The sequence below is a fragment of the Muscardinus avellanarius genome (assembly GCF_963383645.1).
Source record: "Muscardinus avellanarius genome assembly, chromosome: 7".
Classification (NCBI taxonomy): Eukaryota; Metazoa; Chordata; class Mammalia; order Rodentia; family Gliridae; genus Muscardinus; species Muscardinus avellanarius.
This window is the reverse complement of record NC_137793.1, coordinates 4,386,334-4,403,663: the sequence shown is the minus strand read 5'-3', so window position 1 is coordinate 4,403,663 and position 17,330 is coordinate 4,386,334. Positions and strand designations below refer to the sequence as shown.

General features: G+C 48.5%; 1 protein-coding gene across 1 annotated transcript in view; it reads left to right on the top strand.

The window, feature by feature from the left end:
* CCDC69 (coiled-coil domain containing 69) overlaps window positions 1–17,059 on the top strand; it is a gene marked incomplete at both ends in the record, with an annotated part of 28,875 nt that extends 11,816 nt beyond the window's left edge. The window contains 6 exons of the mRNA XM_080699364.1: window positions 2,293–2,380; window positions 12,077–12,150; window positions 13,688–13,789; window positions 14,376–14,495; window positions 15,970–16,067; window positions 16,882–17,059. Coding sequence (XP_080555490.1) covers window positions 2,293–2,380; window positions 12,077–12,150; window positions 13,688–13,789; window positions 14,376–14,495; window positions 15,970–16,067; window positions 16,882–17,059 — 660 coding nt within the window. The remainder of the gene's footprint in view (window positions 1–2,292; window positions 2,381–12,076; window positions 12,151–13,687; window positions 13,790–14,375; window positions 14,496–15,969; window positions 16,068–16,881) is intronic.
* Window positions 17,060–17,330: the final 271 nt, after the last annotated feature.

Sequence of the window (17,330 nt, the reverse complement as noted above, 5' to 3'; positions counted from 1 at the left end):
GCCTGCCCCTAGTGAGTGAGAAATAAGCCCTTTTCTTTTTCTGTCCTTCCTCCCTTCCTTCCTTTCTCCCTTCCTTCTTTCCTTCCGGTGCTGAGAATTGAACCCAGGTGTCCTCTACCTCTGAGCTATACCCCTAGCCCTATTTTTTTTATTTTATTTATTTTTTATTTTATTTTATTTTTTTTTTTGGTGGTACTGAGGGTGTAACCCAGGGGCTTTTCTACCTCTGGGCTATACTCCAAGACCTATTTTTTATACTTTATTTGGAAACAGGGTCTCCCTGAGTTGCTGAGAGCCTCACTAAGTAGCTGAGGCTGGCTTCGAACCTGCGCGATCCTCCTGTCTCAGCCTCCCAAGCGCGGGGATTAAATAAGACATTTTAAAAAATTGGTCTGGGTTGTAGCTCAGAGGTAGGGTGTCTCTGGTTTCAATTCCCAATATCAAAATTCCCCCTTCAAAAAAAGGGAAAGTTTAGAGGGCTGTGATAGTACAGAACAGAAGTACTTAACCAAGTCTGAGCATCAGAGAAGTTCCCTGAGCAGTGACACTGAGGCTTTAAAAGTGACTTGGACAGCCGGGCGCAATGGTGCACACCTGTAATCCTAGTCACTTGGGAGGCTGAGACCGGAGGATCGCAGGTTCAAGGTCAGCCTCAGCAACTTAGCAAAACCCTGTCTGAAAATAAAAATTAAAATATAATTATTAAAATATAAAAATACCTCGGAGGTAGGGCACCCCTGGGTCCAATCCCCAGTACCATCAATAAACAAACAAATATTATTTGGAAATGACTTTCAAAGGCCATTTCATGGAATTACCACCCTGTATGAGCCAGCCAGGAGCCAGGAGGAAAGCCCAGGAGCCCTCCCGGCTTGAAGGAAACACAAGAGCCGTGACAGATCACAGGGCTTCCTCTTCCTCATTCCCTGCTCCGTCACGCACCCTCCCCTCGCTGCCTCGGTTTCCTCCTTCGCTGGTAGGACATGGCGATGCTGTAGGAAAGAGCTCAGTTGAGCTTACCAAAGCTTTCTCTAAGCCTGCACTGGTTACCTTTAATTACACACAGCAAACATGTGCGGTATAAATCTTCAAAAACTCTGATACTTAGTCGCTGTAAAAAATGGCTCTGTGAGTCGGGCGCGGTGGGCACGCTTGTCATCCCAGCATTTGGGAGGCTGAGACAGGAGGATCGCGGTTTGCAGACAGACTCAGCTACTTAGTGAGGCCCTCTGCAGCTCAGTGAGACCCGGTTTCAAAATAAAGAATATAAAATAGGGCTGGGGCATAGCTTAGAGGTCGAATGCCCCTAGGTTCCAACCCCAGTACTGCCAAAAAGAAAAAAAAGAAATAAAAAAAATGGCTCTGTAGGCAAGACATGATAATCCCAGGATTTGGAGGGCTGAGTCAGAAGATCACAAGTTTGAGGCCAGCCTGGGTGACTTAGTGAGACCTTCTCTCAAAGTATGTAGCTAAGCCTGGTGGCGCATGCCTGTAATTCCAGTACTTGGGAGGCTGACACGGGAGGAGGCCAGCCTCGGCAACATAGGGAGACCTTGTTTCAAAATAAAAATAGCCAGGTATGGTAGTACACACCTGTAATTCCAGTACTTGGGAGGCTGACACAGGAGGAGGCCAGCCTCGGCAACATAGGGAGATCTTGTTTCAAAATAAAAATAGCCAGGTATGGTAGTACACACCTGTAATTCCAGTACTTGGGAGGCTGAGACAGGAGGATCTCAGGGGTGAGAACAGCCTCAGCAGGTAGTGAGATGTCAGCAACCTAGCGAGATCCTGTTTCAAAAACAGGTGTAGCTCAGAGGTAGGATGCCCCTGCGTCCCATCCCCAGTACAGAAAATTAACAAAATGTGAAAAGGTACTAGGCATGCTTGCTTCGGCAATGCATACACTAAAACTGGAACAATACAGAGAAGAATAGCATGGCCCCTGAACAAGGACAACACATAAACTCATAAAGGATCCATATTTAAAAAAAAGAACTAGGCATATAGTTCAGCAGTAGAGCACCTCAGAGTTTGATCCCCAATAACACACACACACACACACACACACACACACACACACACACACACACACACAGAGTGCCAAGAAGCTGCCTCTCATCCTATGCAAGCAGAGGAGCCTCCAGCAAACATCAGAGTTAGGGTTAGACTCCCAAGTCCCTTTGCGCCTAGACAATTCCCTGGGAACACTTTCTCCACCCTACAGAGAGTGGAATCGGGGGAGGTGGAGCTGCCGCCCCTGCCCACCCGCACATCTGCCTCCCCCAATAGGTGGAGAAGGAGCGGGAGCTGGAGCTTCAGGAGAGACTGGACGCGCAGCGGAGAGCCCTGGAAGGCCGCCACGAGGAGGCCCTGCGAGGTGAGGAGGGGAGGCTGTGCCCGATGGCCGCACTGCTGTGGCTCCTGGGGACCCCCATCCCCTCTGCTCCCCGTGGCCACAGCCGTCAGCTGTTTAGGGGCGTGAGAGCTGGGCTTTGGGGTCCTCGGCCCTAGAGGGTGGTGGACTTCTCCTTGGAGGTGAGGCTTTAACAGTCTGGGGCTCTGCTTTGCTTGGTCTTGAGAGTTTGAGGTTCGTTTCTTTCCATTTAAAAATGAATTTTAAAAAAATGAATACAAGCCGGGCATGGTGGCGCACCCTTGTAAACCCAGCATTTAGGAGGCTGAGACTGGAGGATCCTGGTTTGAAGACAGCCTCAGCTACTTAGTGAGGCCCTCTGCAACTCAGTGAGACCCTGTTTCAAAATAAAGAATAAAAAATAGGGTTGAGGTATAGCTCAGAGGTAGAATGTCCCTGGGTATTATCCCCAGTACTGCAAAAAATAATAATAATAAGCATTACAGATTAATTAATTAATTAAAAATGAATGCGTATTCACTAAAGGAAATTTAGAAAACTTAGACAAATAGGTAATTTTTATGTCCATATTTCATCCCCACAATGACGATGGATGTTACAATTTATGGTTAGTTGGAGGCTGTTTGGTTTTGTTATTTTGTGGGACTCTGATATAACCTAGGGCCATTCTACCTATGAGCCAAACTCCCAGTATTTTTATTATTTTGAAACAGGGTCTCACTAAGTTGCTAAGGCTGGCTGCAAACCTGTGATCCTCCTGTCTCAGCCTCCCAAGTACTGGGATTATAGGTGAACACTACTATGCCCAGCTAGGTGGAGTCATTTTTTAAATAACTATTTCATCTGCCAGGCATGGTGGTGCATGCCTATAATCCCAACACTGGGGAAGCTGAGATAGAAGGATTATAGGTTCAAAACCAGCTTCAAGAAAGAAAAAAAAAAGAAAGAAAGAATAAATAACTTCCCAGTGGAATTAGAGATACAAAGTCTGTGCATATACAAATATGGTAAGACTTCTGGGAAGATGGCAACAGAGAAAAACAGCGTTTACGAGTCCTGCTAACACTCGATCTCTATTGCCACAAAATCAGCACTTTTCATAGCCAGAAAACACTATCAGCAGAGAAATAAAAAATGTAAACACAAGGGACAGAGAAAAAGAAGACTAGAAGAACAACCAAGCCGGGTGTGGTGGCGCACGCTTGTAATCCCCATGCTTGGGAGGCGGAGACAGGAGGATCACGCAGGTTCGAAGCCAACCTTGCTGGCTTAAGAGACCCTGTTTCCAAATAAAAAATATATAAAATAGGTCTGGGAGTGTAGCCCAGAGGTAGAAGGGCTTCCAGGAACCCCAGTACCACCAAAAAAAAAAAAAAAAAAAACAACCAGAGACCAGAAAAGAAACCAGCCCACATTGCGGAGCCGCACCGGCGCCACCATGCCTCACAGCGCCAGGCTCCAGAGAGGAAAGGTAAACAAGGAGCTGAAGTGAGCAGCTGCGGATCATTCGGGTGTAATTCAGCAGTTCTTTCAGCACAAAGAACGTCTAAAACTCCCAGTGGCCAAGCTCATCACGCCTTCCAGGGACTCAGAATGGAGCTCAAAACCAGAAAAGAAATAAGCCAGCCTCACAGCCGAGGGCATAACAGCAGCGCCATATTGCCAGCAGTGGCAGCGAGTTCACCACACCCATGACAGCTCCAGATCAGCGCGCACAATAACTGTAAGTGAAATTGCGGCCCCTACAGGAGAAATCCCTGCACTGCACCCCCAGGGACTTGCGCAGCTTTGATAATCTCCCTGGGTCTGAGATTTTGCAGTCCAACCCAGTGAAGGAGTAGCAGTGGCAGAGATACCACACCCTAGTCGCAGCTCCCCGTGGGAAAAAGCCCATCCCGGCACCCCCACGGTCTCACACAGCCTCGATTCACTCCCTGGGTCTGAGACTTTATGATACAACCCAGTAAAGGAGTAGTGGTGACTGAGATTAGAAACTCGAGATCCAGAGCACCCTAAGTGAAGTCGTGGTGACCTGGGGAAGAACCCAGAGAAGGCACAAACTCCTGAAATCATGGGAAAGAGGAACAACAATAGAGCAATGAATGCCCACAACCCATAATATCAGAACCTGATAACACAGAAATTCAGAGATCTCCAGAAAATCAAATCAGGAATATAACTGTAGAAATAATACAGGACTTTCAAAAAGAATTTAGAGAGAGTCTAAAAGAAATAAAGGAATCAATCATTGAGGTAAAGGCCTCAATTCAAAGTATATACAATCAATTAGACCACATGGAGAATAGAATCTCACTCCTAGAAGATGATCACTCCAAAAACAAATGCATAATTTATAACTTAGAAAAAAAAATAGACAACAGGAATCTGACATTAAAGAAATATGGGCCCATTTTAAGAGAGCTAACCTAAGAATAATTGTAATAGAGGGAAAAGAAGGTGAAACCAAAGGGATCAATAATCTCTTCAAATAAATAATAGCAGAAAATTTTCCAAACATAGAGCAAGAGGTCGATACACAGGTCCAGGAAACTTATAGAACTCCCTTTAGACAGGATTGGAGAAGAGGATCCCCACGCCACATAATTGTCAAAATGACCAATGTGGAAGCCAAGCAGAGAATCTTAAAGGCAACAAAAACAAAGGGCCAAGTGACATTCAGAGGCAAACCAATTAGAATCACTCCAGACTTCCCAAACCAAGTCATGAGAGCCAGAAGGGCTTGGAGTAATATATTCCAAACTCTGAAAGAAAACAACTTCCAGCCAAAAATTTCCTACCCAGCAAAACTTTCTATCAAATTAGATGGGGAAATAAGAAGCTTCCATGACAAACACAAACTGAAGGAATTTATGTCTTCAAAACCAGCGCTAGAGAAAATACTCAAAGAGATTAACTACAAAGAAGAAATAGGTAACACACACCAGAACCAGAGAAACAAGATTTTCCATCCAACAGACAACTAAGCAAAGAAGAATAAACAGTATCTCAAACAGAAATAAAATCTTAACTTGTTAGGAATTAAAAGTTATCTCTCAATTATCTCACTGAATGTAAATGGCCTCAATTCCCCAATAAAAAGACATAAAATGGCAAAATTGATTAAAAAGCAGAATCCATCCATCTGCTGCTTACAAGAAACACACATTACAAGTAAAGAGAGTAACAAACTCAGGTAAAGGGCTGGAGCAAGGTGATTCATGTTAAGCAGCCATCCTAACAAATGTGAAGTAGTATTTCACTATAGTTTTTATTTGTATTTCCTTAATGGCTAGTTATATTATGATAATTCTGAGTGATATTCATGTGTTTATTGGTCATATAAAAATCTTTGGAGATTAATTATCTATTTTAGTCTCTTACCTGTTTCTAAATTGTATTGTTTGCTTTTATTGTTGCTAATTTTTAGGATTTATATTTGGAATATTAATATACCTTCAGATATAGCATTTGGAAATATTTTAACCCGTTCTATCAGTAACTTTTAATTATGTTTACATTGTCTTTGGATGTACAATATTTTTCTATTTCTTAAAAAAATATGGCAAATTGGTAAAAATAGACATAAGATTTACCATTATAAGATTTACCATTAATTAGTGGCATGTAATATATTCACAATGCCATGCAAACATCACTATTATCTCATTCTAGAACATTTTCGTTGCCCCAAAAGGAAACCCCCCACCCACCAGTCAGTCACTCCAGTCCTCCCATTGGCCTTGGCAACCTCTAATCTGCCCTCTTCCCTGTGGCCTGGTCATTCTGGGTCCTGATAAAAATGAAATAATGCAACCTGTGGCTTCTTCCGTCTGCCTTCCTTCTGCATGATGTTTCCAGGGCTCATCCCTGTAGCCGCAAACATCTGCTCCCTATTCCTGTTTATGGCTGAATGATACTCCACTGAATGGACATACTATACTCTGTTTACCCCTTCATCAGTGATGGCTGCCTGGGCCGCCTCTGCTCTCTCTTTAACCGCTGTGAATAGTACCACTACACAAGCACTGCCTTGAACAGCTATTCTCAGTTTCCCTGGGTATACTCCCAGGAGAATAGCTGGGTCATAGGGTATTCTATTCTGAATTTTTTTTTTTTTTTTTTTTTGGTGGTACTGGGGTTCCTGGAAGCCCTTCTACCTCCGGGCTACACTCCCAGACCTATGTTTACATTTTTATTTGGAAACAGGGTCTCCTAAGCCAGCGCGCGCGGCTGGCTTCGAACCTGCACGATCCTCCTGTCTGCCTCCCAAGCGCGGGGATTACAAGCGTGCGCCACCACGCCCGGCTATTCTGAACTTTTTGAGAAACCACCGAGCTGTGAAGTGCGTGTATCCATCATGTCATTTTGGTTGTGATTTGCATTTCCTACATGATTTGTTGATCACCTTTTCTTAAGACCTTTTCTTAAGCTTGCTGGCAATTTGTGTCTCTTCTTCAGAGCAGGTTTTGTGTATTTTGACAAGATGGAACTTGACCTTGGAGATGTTACACCGAGTTTGCCTTTCATAATCAGTATTGGCATGACCTTCCTGAGAACTATTTATCTTTTTTTGAGAAAGAGAGATAACCGATTTATTGATAGATTTATTGGATGAGATGTCCCACATTCGAAGACTTTAAGGTCAAAAGAAATTTTGTTGTTACAAATCAATTATACAGATCAGTGGCTTTCTTTATGGTATGTTCATATCTGCACATAACAGAATTGCTCATTTTCTCTCCCCAGCATCTCACTTGCTGCCCCTCCTCTATTTTTTATTTATTTATTTATTTATTTATTTATTTATTAGCTTCCACATATAAGAGAAAGTGCAAACCATTTGTTGGAACCTGGCTTGTTTTGCTTAACATGATGCTCCCCAGCTATATCCATTCTCCTGAAAATAATACAATTTCATTCTTCTAGGCTGGGCGTGGTGCCCACACCCATAATCTCAGTACTTGGGAGGCTGAGACAGGAGGAGCACAGGTTCAAAGGCAACTTCAACAATATGATGAGACTCTAACCAACATAGCGAGACCCTGTATCTTTTCTTTATTTTATTTTAGTGTGTGTGTGTGTGTGTGTGTGTGTGTGTGTGTGTGTGTATGTGTGGTACTGGGGATGGAACCCAGGGGCATTCTACCTCTGTGCTACACCCTCCCGCCCTATTTTTTATTCTCCATTTTGAAACAGGGTCTCACTGAGTTGCGGAGGGCCTCACTGAGTAGCTGAGGCTGTCTGGGAACCGCGATCCTCCTGTCTCAGCCTCCCGAATGCTGGGGTTACAAGCGTGCACCACCACGCCCGGCTCATGAGACACTGTTTCTTTTTGTTGTTGTTGTTTTGTTTTGTGTGGGTTTTTTGTTTTTGTTTTGTTGGGTTTTGGTGGTACTGGGGCTCCTGGAAGCCCTTCTACCTCCGGGCTACACTCCCAGACCTATTTTTACATTTTTATTTGGAAACAGGGTCTCCTAAGCCAGCGCGCGCGGCTGGCTTCGAACCTGCACGATCCTCCTGTCTCTGCCTCCCAAGCGCGGGGATTCCAAGCGTGCGCCACCACGCCCGGCAGAGACTCTGTTTCTAATCAAAAAAACAAAAAATAGAAGCTGGGCATTATATATATAATTTCTTCCTTATGGCTGAATAAAACTTTATTATGTATATATACCATATTATCTGTTGATGAAGACCTCAGCTCTTCCGTAACTTGGCTGAGTTGTGCTGCGATAAATGTAGGCGTGCACTTATCTACAAAAGATGATGTTTTTCATTTTTTGGGTAAATACCAAGAGGTGCTCTGGCTGGACTACATGGTAGTCCATATTCAATGTTTGAGGACCCCCCCACTGATCGCCATTATGACTGTACTAACACTCCCACCAGCACTGCATAGAGATTCTTTTCCCCCAGCACTCTTGCGGGCATGTATTGTTATCTGTGGACATTATTATTTTTTTGTAGCACTCGAAATTGAACCCAAAGAATTCTACCCCTGAGTTCCATCCACAGCCCATTTTGTTTTATTATTTGGAAACAAGGTCTTTCTAAGTTACTGACAGCCTCATTAAGTTGCTGAAGCTGGCTTCGAATTTATAATCCTCCTGTCTCAGCCTCCCAAGTACTGGGATTACAAGGCAGTGCTACCACACCCAGCCCCTATAATTATTTTTAAGACCTGGTCTTACAATGTTCCTAGGATGACCTCCAACTTGTGATTCCCCTTCCTCCATAGCTGGGTCTACAGGTATGTACCACCATGCCTGGCTAGATTATTTACCTTTGGTGGTACTGGGGTTCCTGGAAACCCTTCTACCTCTGGGCTATACTCCCAGACGTGTGTGTGTGTGTGTGTGTGTGTGTGTGTGTGTATTTTTTTTTTTTTAAATTTGGAAACAGGGTCTCTTAAGCCAGCAAGGCTGGCTTCAAACCTGCCCATCCTCCTGTCTCCGCCTCCCAAGCGCGGGGATTACAAACATGCGCCACCATGCCCGGTGATTATTTACCTTTTAAAAAATACACTTTTAACCAGGCATAGTGACACATGTCTATAATGCCGGTACTTGGGAGGCTGAGAGTGGAGGATCGCAGGTTTGAGGACAGCCTCAGCAATAATATAGGACTGGAGGTGTAACTTAGAGAAAGCAAGCTCCAGTACCCACACACAACGTGGTTATGATTATTTTACATGTAAAATAATTTTATATCCTGTTCTTGTCATTTAACATTGTATCAAACATGTTTCCAAGTATGTCCCGCTACTAAAATGTGTATAAAGGCTAGACCTGATGGTCTACATGCATGGTTTTGCTAATTTCCTGTGAGCCTAGCCCTCTACATGTTAGCTATTTTGAGGAACGCTGTTTAAGCTAGGCAAGGTGGCACATACCTGTAATCCCAGTACTTGGGAGGCTGAAAAGGAGGATCACAGGTTCAAACCCAGCCTCAGTAACAAAGAGAGATTCTTGGCAGTAACCTACCAAGACCCTGTTTCAAAAACAAAGGGTAAGGGTGTAGCTGGAAGGTATTGTATAAATAAAACACCTCGGGTTCAATCCCCAGTACCACAAAAGGAAATCAAAGGGCTGCTCTAAACATTTTTGTATGTATGTGGGGGGGGTATTGGTAATTTGGTTTTTTTTTATTGTTGTTATTGGTGTGTGTGTGTGTGTGTGTGTGTGTGTGTGTGTGTGGTGCTGGGGATGGAACCCAGTGGCTTTCTACCTCCGGGCTATACTCCCAGACCTATTTTCTATCTTATTTGGAAATAGGGCCTCACTGAGTTGCTGAAAGCCTAAGTAGCTGAGGCTGGCTTCGAACCTGTGCGATCCTCCTGTCTCAGCCTCCCAAGAGTGGGGATGACAAGCGTGCGCCACCACGCCCGGCTCTGGTATTGGTAATTGAACCCAGAGGCATTCTACCTCTGAGCTGCACCCTAGGCCTATTTTTTTTATTTTTTATTTTTGAAAATAGGGTCTTACTAAGTAGCTGAGGCCTGCCCCAAACCTGCGATCTTCCTGTCTCAACCTCCCAAGGACTGGGGTCATGTGCCACCATACTCGGCCTATCTAAACATCTTTTGTATAAAGACATATCCCCATTTCACATTAAATCCTTAAATGTTACCAAATAGATTAACTAGAACAGAGGTCTGAACAATTTTAAGAATCTTGAAACATATTGCAACATTAGCTGAAAACATTTTTGAAACCATGAAAGCCCTTGCCAGGAACTGGACGCTCTGTGTGTGAGTACGAGACAGCCTCCGTGGGTTAGGACTTAACTTCAACTTCCTTGAGCCCCACTTCCAGTTTCTTCTAAAACCTACCTTCTCGAGCTGGGCGTGGTGGGCACGCTTGTAATCCCAGCATTCGGGAGGCTGAGACCAAAGGACCGCGGTTCGCGGACAGCCTCAGCTACTTAGTGAGGCCCTCTGCAACTCAGTGAGACCTGGTTTCAAAATAAAGAATAAAAAATAGGGCCAGGGGTGTAGCTCAGGGGTCAAATGGTCCTGGGTTCCATCCCCAGACAATAAATAAATAAATAAATAAATAAATAAATAAAGTCCTACAGTTGCCGGGCATGGTGGCACATGCTTGTAATCCCAGCATTTGGGAGGCTGAGACAGAAGGATCACATGTTCAAGGACAGCCTCGGCAAGTAGTGAGACTCTCATCAACCTAGTGAGACACTTTTTTTTGCGACACTGTTTAACATAAAATTAAAAAAAAAAAATAGAGCTGCGGGTGTAGCTCAGAGGTAGAATGCCTCTGGTTCAATCCCTAGTACCAAAAAAAACAAAAAGTCCTACTGCATACCCCAGGAGGGAAGGGACTGCTTGTCTTCCATTCTTCCTACCAGTCAGAATTCCTTTGTAAATTGGGCGTGGTGGTGGACGCCTGTAATCCCAGTGCTGGGGAGGCTGAGACAGGAGGATTACAGTTTTGAGGCTAACCTCAGCAATTTAGTGAAGCCCTTTACAACTTAGACTTTGTTTCAAAATAAAAATAAAATAGGGATAGGGGTGTAGCTCAGAGATAGAATGCCTCTGAGCTCAATCCCCAGTACACACACACACACACACACACACACACACACACACAATTCCTTTATCATTTTGTTGTTGTTACACACCAGTCCTATTTATTTATTTATTTATTTATTTATTTATTTATTTTGTATACTAGTTAATGAGGGTCTCCCTAAGTTGCTGAGGCTGGTCTCAAACCTTCAATCCTCTTGTCTCAGCCTCCCAGGTACTAGGATTACAGGTGTGTGCCACCACGCCCAGCTACGATATGACTTCATATTGGCTTCTTTTACTTACGGCGCTGCCTTTGAGAGCCACCCTGATACTGCATGTCACAGTATCACAGAAATTTCTTCTTTGTGTGTGTGTGTGTGTGTGGTACTGGGGATGGAGCCCAGGGGCATTCTACCTCCAAGCTACACCCACGGCCCTGTTCTTCATTCTTTGTTTTGCAACAGGGTCTCACTGAGTTGCGGAGGGCCTCCCTAAGTAGCTGGGGCTGGCCAGAACCCTGGATGACGAGCGCGCACGCCCGGCTAACTTGCTTTCTGGGTTGGAGTCTGTCCTTACTCCACTCGCTGCCAGCCTCTGGGCCGCCCAGAGGTGACTAGGACTGAGCTATCCCACGTGTCGGTGTCGGGTGAGGAGGAGGCGGGCTGACCGTCCCCGTAGCCTCTCGCCTCCTCCAGGCGAATCAGGTGCAAGCGCTGCTTCTCGGCACGGTCACCGTGGCCGTGCGTTTTACGTGAGCTGCTGCGGTTCCCACGCCAGGACACGCGTCGTGCACTCGGGTTGGGTTTTGGCAGTCACTGGTACTGCTAAACATGGGCAGGAGCAGCTTCGCGATCTACACGTCCTCTCTGGACAAATCTTTTTCTTTTCCTTTCTTCCGTTTTTTTTTTTTTTTTCTTTCTGAGTGTGTGGTCAGTGAACTCGGCACACACACACACACACACACACACACACACACACACACACACACTATTGTATTGCTTTCCCAACTCCTAAGCATCTTTTAATCTCCTAGCAGACTCAAAGATGACTAAGACCCTTTCCCGGCCCCTGGCCCACTTGGGCCCCAGGTGGCCAGCAGCTCCCCGGTCCCTAGGGGCTCGCCAGCCGGCGCTGGGGCGAGGGTCTGAGTTCACAGAGACCTGCTTTCCCCGCAGTCCTCCAGGCCTCACATGAACAAGAGAAAGAAGCCCTCACCCGCTCCTTGGACGAGGCCAGAGCTGCCCTTCAGGTGAGGGGGCGGCCGTGCTGGCCTCCGTGTGGGCTGGGAGGACCCTGGAGCCTAAACTAGCCCACGCCAAGGACCGTGGGGGCAGACGGCCGAGGTGGCGGCCTTCCCGTGCCCAGGCCCCTCCACGTCGTCACGGGCTGTACACTCAATAGGACTTGGTTTGCGATTGGGGTGGTTCCCCAAGGACAGTGGGGGCACCCTGGGGACTGTCGAAAGACCGTGGGACTTCTTCCATGAAGAAGGGTGGGAGGAGGGTGCCCCCGGCAGAGCAGAGCAATCCACACATCAGCGTGCAGGAGAGGGGTGGCCAGGAATAGCGGAGATACGGGAGGGTGCAGGGGCCCGGGCATGGTCAGTCGAGAAAGGCCAGTAGGCGAGGGCCGAGGCGGGAGCACAGGAGCGCATCCAGGGCTCGAGTCCTACCCCGAAGGCGATGGTCAAGGTCTAGGTGGGGGAGATTCTTGGGGAAAAGGTTTGGAGACGCAAATTCCCCTTGCAGGACGATGGGATGCTTGGCTGCGGGAGGAGGTGTGGGGACAGGAGCAGGGGAGGTGAGGGTGGAAACGCTTGCTGAACCTGGCTTGGGTGGGTTTTGAAAGCCAGGTGAACCTGACATCCATTATCCTTCAATACCAAGACATGGGGTTAAGGAGCCGGCAAAGGCTGCATAGAGAGAAGTAGGCCAGGGACATTTCAAGTCGCGGTTGAAGTAGATTAAATACATTCTTGCCATGAGTAGTGATGCAGTCTATTATCCCAGTCCTTGGGAGGCTGAGACAGAAGGGTCACAGGTTCGAGGCCAGCCTCAAAAAGTTAGCAAGACCTGTTTTATTTTAAAATTTTATTTTAAAAATACAAAATAAAAAGGACTGGGGTGTATTTCAGAGGTAAAATGCCTCTGGGTTCAATCCCAATAACAACAACAAAAACACAACACATTGTTAAATAGCGTAGCCCAAGCTGTGTGTGGTGACACATGCTTGTTATCCAAATATTTGAGAGGCTGAGACAGGAAAATCGCAGTTTCCTGGCCAGCCTCAGCTACTTAGTGGGGCCCTTTGCAACTTAGCGAGAACTTGTTTCAAAATAAAGAATAGAAAATAGAGCTAGGGATAGGTAGAATACCCCAGGTTTCAATCCCCTATACCCTCAAAAAATAATAAAGGGTGGCGGGTAGAGCTTGGAGGTAGAATGCCCCTGGGCTCAATCTCCAATACTGCAAGAAAAAAATGAATAGATAAAATAGCTGCGTATGATGGCGCGCGCTTGTAATCTCAGCACTTGGGAGGCTGAGACAGGAGGATCACAGGTTCGTGGCCAGCCTGAGCTACTTAGTGAGGCCCTCCGCAACTCAGTGAGACCCTGTTTCAAAATAAAGAATTAAAAAATAGGTCTGGGGGTGTAATTCAGAGGTAGGATGTCCCTGGGTTCCATCCCCAGTACCACAATCAATAAATAAATAGCCAAAAGACAGCCTGAAGAACCCCCACACCTATCTGAAATCCTCTCTCCTGAACCACCCTGCTCCCTTCCCCAGGAAACCATCGCAGGACTGACCTCGCAGCTCGAGGCCTTTCAGGCCAAGATGAAGAGGGCTGAGGAGTCCATTCTGAGCCGGAACTATCAGAAACACATCCAGGTGGGGGCCGTGCGCTGGGGCCTGTCCTCCGCCAGCCTCGGGGCGGGGTGCAGCTTGGGGGTAGAATGCCCCTGGGTTTCATCCCCAGTACTGCAAAAAAAAATAAAAAATTAAAAAAAAGACAAGACAAGGGGTGTGGCCAAGAGCATGGAGAGAGCTTTAATTTAAGCCTGGGAGGGGCTCCTCTCGGCAGGGAGCGCCCCGCCCCCTACAGTCAGTGCCACCGTATGGTGTGAGGGCAGGGCAGGGCGAGTCTAGAGAGGACCTAAGTGAGGACTAGTGTGGATTAGCGCTTATCGGGTCAAACTGGCACCATTTTCGACCCGGGATTGGCATAGCGGGCCATCGGGCGCCAGTCTGGGGTCGGGACGGTACAAGGAGCGCCTTCCTGGTGGCCTGGTGGGCAGCACTGCCGTGGGCAGAGAAGGCTGGCTCTCCCTGGTTCTCCTGTTGCCTTGAGAGAAGCCCGCGCAGGCTGCCGCGAGCGCCTCCTGCAGGCGGCAGGTGGAAGTCAGACGCGCGGCCGGGTGGCGAGGAGGGAGGCCCGGCTCTCCCCAGGCCTCACCTCCCTCTGCGCCCCGTCCAGGATTACGGGAGCCCCAGCCGGTTCTGGGAGCAGGAGCTGGAGAGCCTGCACTTCGTCGTCGAGATGAAGAACGAGCAGATCCACGAGCTGGACAAGCGGCTGCTCCTCGCGGAGGCGGTGGTCCGTGGCTGCGGGCGGGCGTGGGCTTCTGTCTGCTGGACTCTTCTCTGTCCTGGGCGCCGAGGAGGCCCCGTGCTGCCGCAAGCAGCCTGGGCCTGCCGAGGGCCCCCTGCCGGGGCCTGCGCTGCCCCCGGCCATCTACCTGTGCTGGGTCGCGGCAGCCATGCCGGGGCAGCAGCCTGGCTGACCCTGTCCTGTGCCAGGCAGAGGCGGGAGAGGAGAGGCAGGAGACCCGTATCAGCCAGGGCGGGCTGGGGGCTGAGGATGGGGACGACGCAGGTGGCTTTCTCTCCGGGAGCACAGAAGCCTCCAAAACCGAAGGCTGGACCCAGACAGATGGCCTTGCTCAGGAAGAAGGCTCCCTGGCCGCCCCTGGGACACACAGCCCTTGACCATCCCAAGGTGCTCCCTGTCCATTTCTGTTTTGGGTGGGGAGAGGGAGATATACCCAGGGGCATTCTACCTCCGAGCTACACCCCCAGCCCTAGTTTTTATTCTTTATCTTGAAACAGGGTCTCACTGAGTTGCAGAAGGCCTCACTAAGTCGCTGAGGCTGTCTGCGAACCGTGTTCCTCCTGTCTCAGCGCCCCGAATGCTGGGATGACAAGCGTGCGCCACCACGCCCGGCTGTTGTTTTTGAAACAGGGCCACCCTAGTTGCTGAGGCTCACCTCAAACCTGTCTCAGCCTCCCAAGAACTTAGATTATAGGCATGTGCCACCACACCCATCTGACTGTTTCAAAATAAAAAATAAGCTGGGCACGGTGGCACACACCTGTAATTCCAGTACACAGGAGGCTGAGACAGGAAGATCGCAGGTTCGCAGACAGCCGCAGCAAGTAGTGACATTCAGCAACCTAGTGAGACCCTGTTTCAAAATAGCTCAGAGGTAGAATGCCCTTAGGTTTGATCTTCAGTACCACAAAAAAATAAAATAAAATAAAATAAAATAAGACTGGGAGTGTAGCTCAGAGGTAGAATATCTCTGGTTTCAATATCCCATTACCACAAAAAATTAATTAATTAATTGATATATAGGGTTGGGGGTAGAGCTTGGAGGTAGAATGCTTTGGGGTTCCATTCCCCAGTACCACAAAAATCAAAAGGGCTAGAGACATATCTTGGAGGTAAAATATCCCTGAGTGCAATCCCTAGCACCAGTAAAAGAAAAAATACTTTAATATCCTTTCTTCTATGAGCTGATAGTTATAGAAAACAGGAGTAGCTGTATGTAGTCTTTTTGACTTTTTAAACATTCCCCTGTAGCAATCTAGAAGTTGGCAGCCCTCTGTTAATGGTGTAGCTTAATTTTAGGTTGTTTATTTAGGTTATCTTACCACTCCGTGAAAGGTGACATCTAGTTTAGAATGAACAGATGTTTTCTGGACTGCAGATAAGAGACAGGAGACTGGGCGCGCGGGGCACGCTGGGGTCTCTGTGGGTTCCACGGCCCTCTGATTCTGATTTGTTACAGAAAGAAAAAAATCTGATGTTGGAGGAAAAAATCACAACCCTGCAACAGGAGAACGAGGACCTCCACGTCCGGGCCCGGAACCAGGCGGCGTTGGCAAGGTAGCACCCCTGCCCCCACACCCGCACGTGCCCCCTTTTGCCACAGCCCCCCCGTTGGCAGTCTCAGAGGGGCTTGGGGACGCTTGGCAGGTGGGCCCGCAAGATGGACTAGGGAACGTGGCCCCTCCATCCTTGGGAGTCAGGACACCCAACAGGCCAGCTCCGCTCAGAAACCCATGTCCTAAGGCATGGAGTGCACGCCTGCATTCCCAGCTCTTGAGAGGCAAGGACAGGTGGGTCTCAGGTTCGAGTACAACCTTAGCAACCTAGGGAGACTGTTTCAAAACAGAAAGGACTAGGGGTACAGCCCGTAAGTAGAAACCAAGTGCCAGTGTGCCGTGGTGCGCGGGCTCTGGGAAAGCCCCCTGGGAGCCGGAACAGGAAGCTGGGAGCGGAGCAGCCCAGGGATGGAGCAGCCCTCAGCTCACATGGGTGTCAGGTGTGCCTTAGTGCGTGCGTCTCATCCTCTCTCCCAGAATCCCCATCAGGTCCTCAGAGCTGGGCCCTATCGCCAATGCTACTATTAGGATCCACATTGTACACATGGGGGAACTGACGGTCAGTGAGAGAACGACCCACCCGTGGTCCCACAGCCAGGGCAGGGCCCAGACCGGAGCAGCCAGAGCAGAGCACGTGTGAGGACCCAGCTCCATCCTCAGGCTGCACGCACCACTCTCGTGCTGGGAGGATGGCGGCAGTGGTGGTGACCCTGGGGCCAGCTGGCCCCTCAACTCAGACAGGCTTCCAGGAGGGGTGTGGCGACCCCTGCAGCAGCGTCCCCAGAGGCAAACCGGGACTCCGTCTGCTCCCACAGGCAGCTCTCAGAAGACCTGCTTCTGGCCCGCGAAGCCCTGGACAAGGAGGCGCAGGTTCAGCGGCAGCTACAGCAGGAGAAGGAGGAGCTGCTGTACCGGGTCCTCGGGGCCGAGGCTGCCTCCACCTTCGCCCTGGCGTCGGTCACCCCCACGAAGGTCTCCTTCCTCGCCACTTAGGCCAGTCCTGCGCCACCATGACGCCTTCGGCCACGGCTCCGTCCAGAGTCTTTGTAGAGAAGACCGGATCCTCTCAGTTCGTCCCCCAGGACGGAACAAGGGTGGGGATGAACGAGACGGGAGCCCGGGTGCTGTGCCCGGGGAGCCCTGGGACCACCAGGCCCCCCGGGGGCTCAGCCGACAAGTGCCTCTCCTCGAGTTGACCCAGGGAGCAAACAGAGGGGTCCTCGCCCTCTCCCCCTCCAAACCACTTAGACCAAGCTTCTGCCCT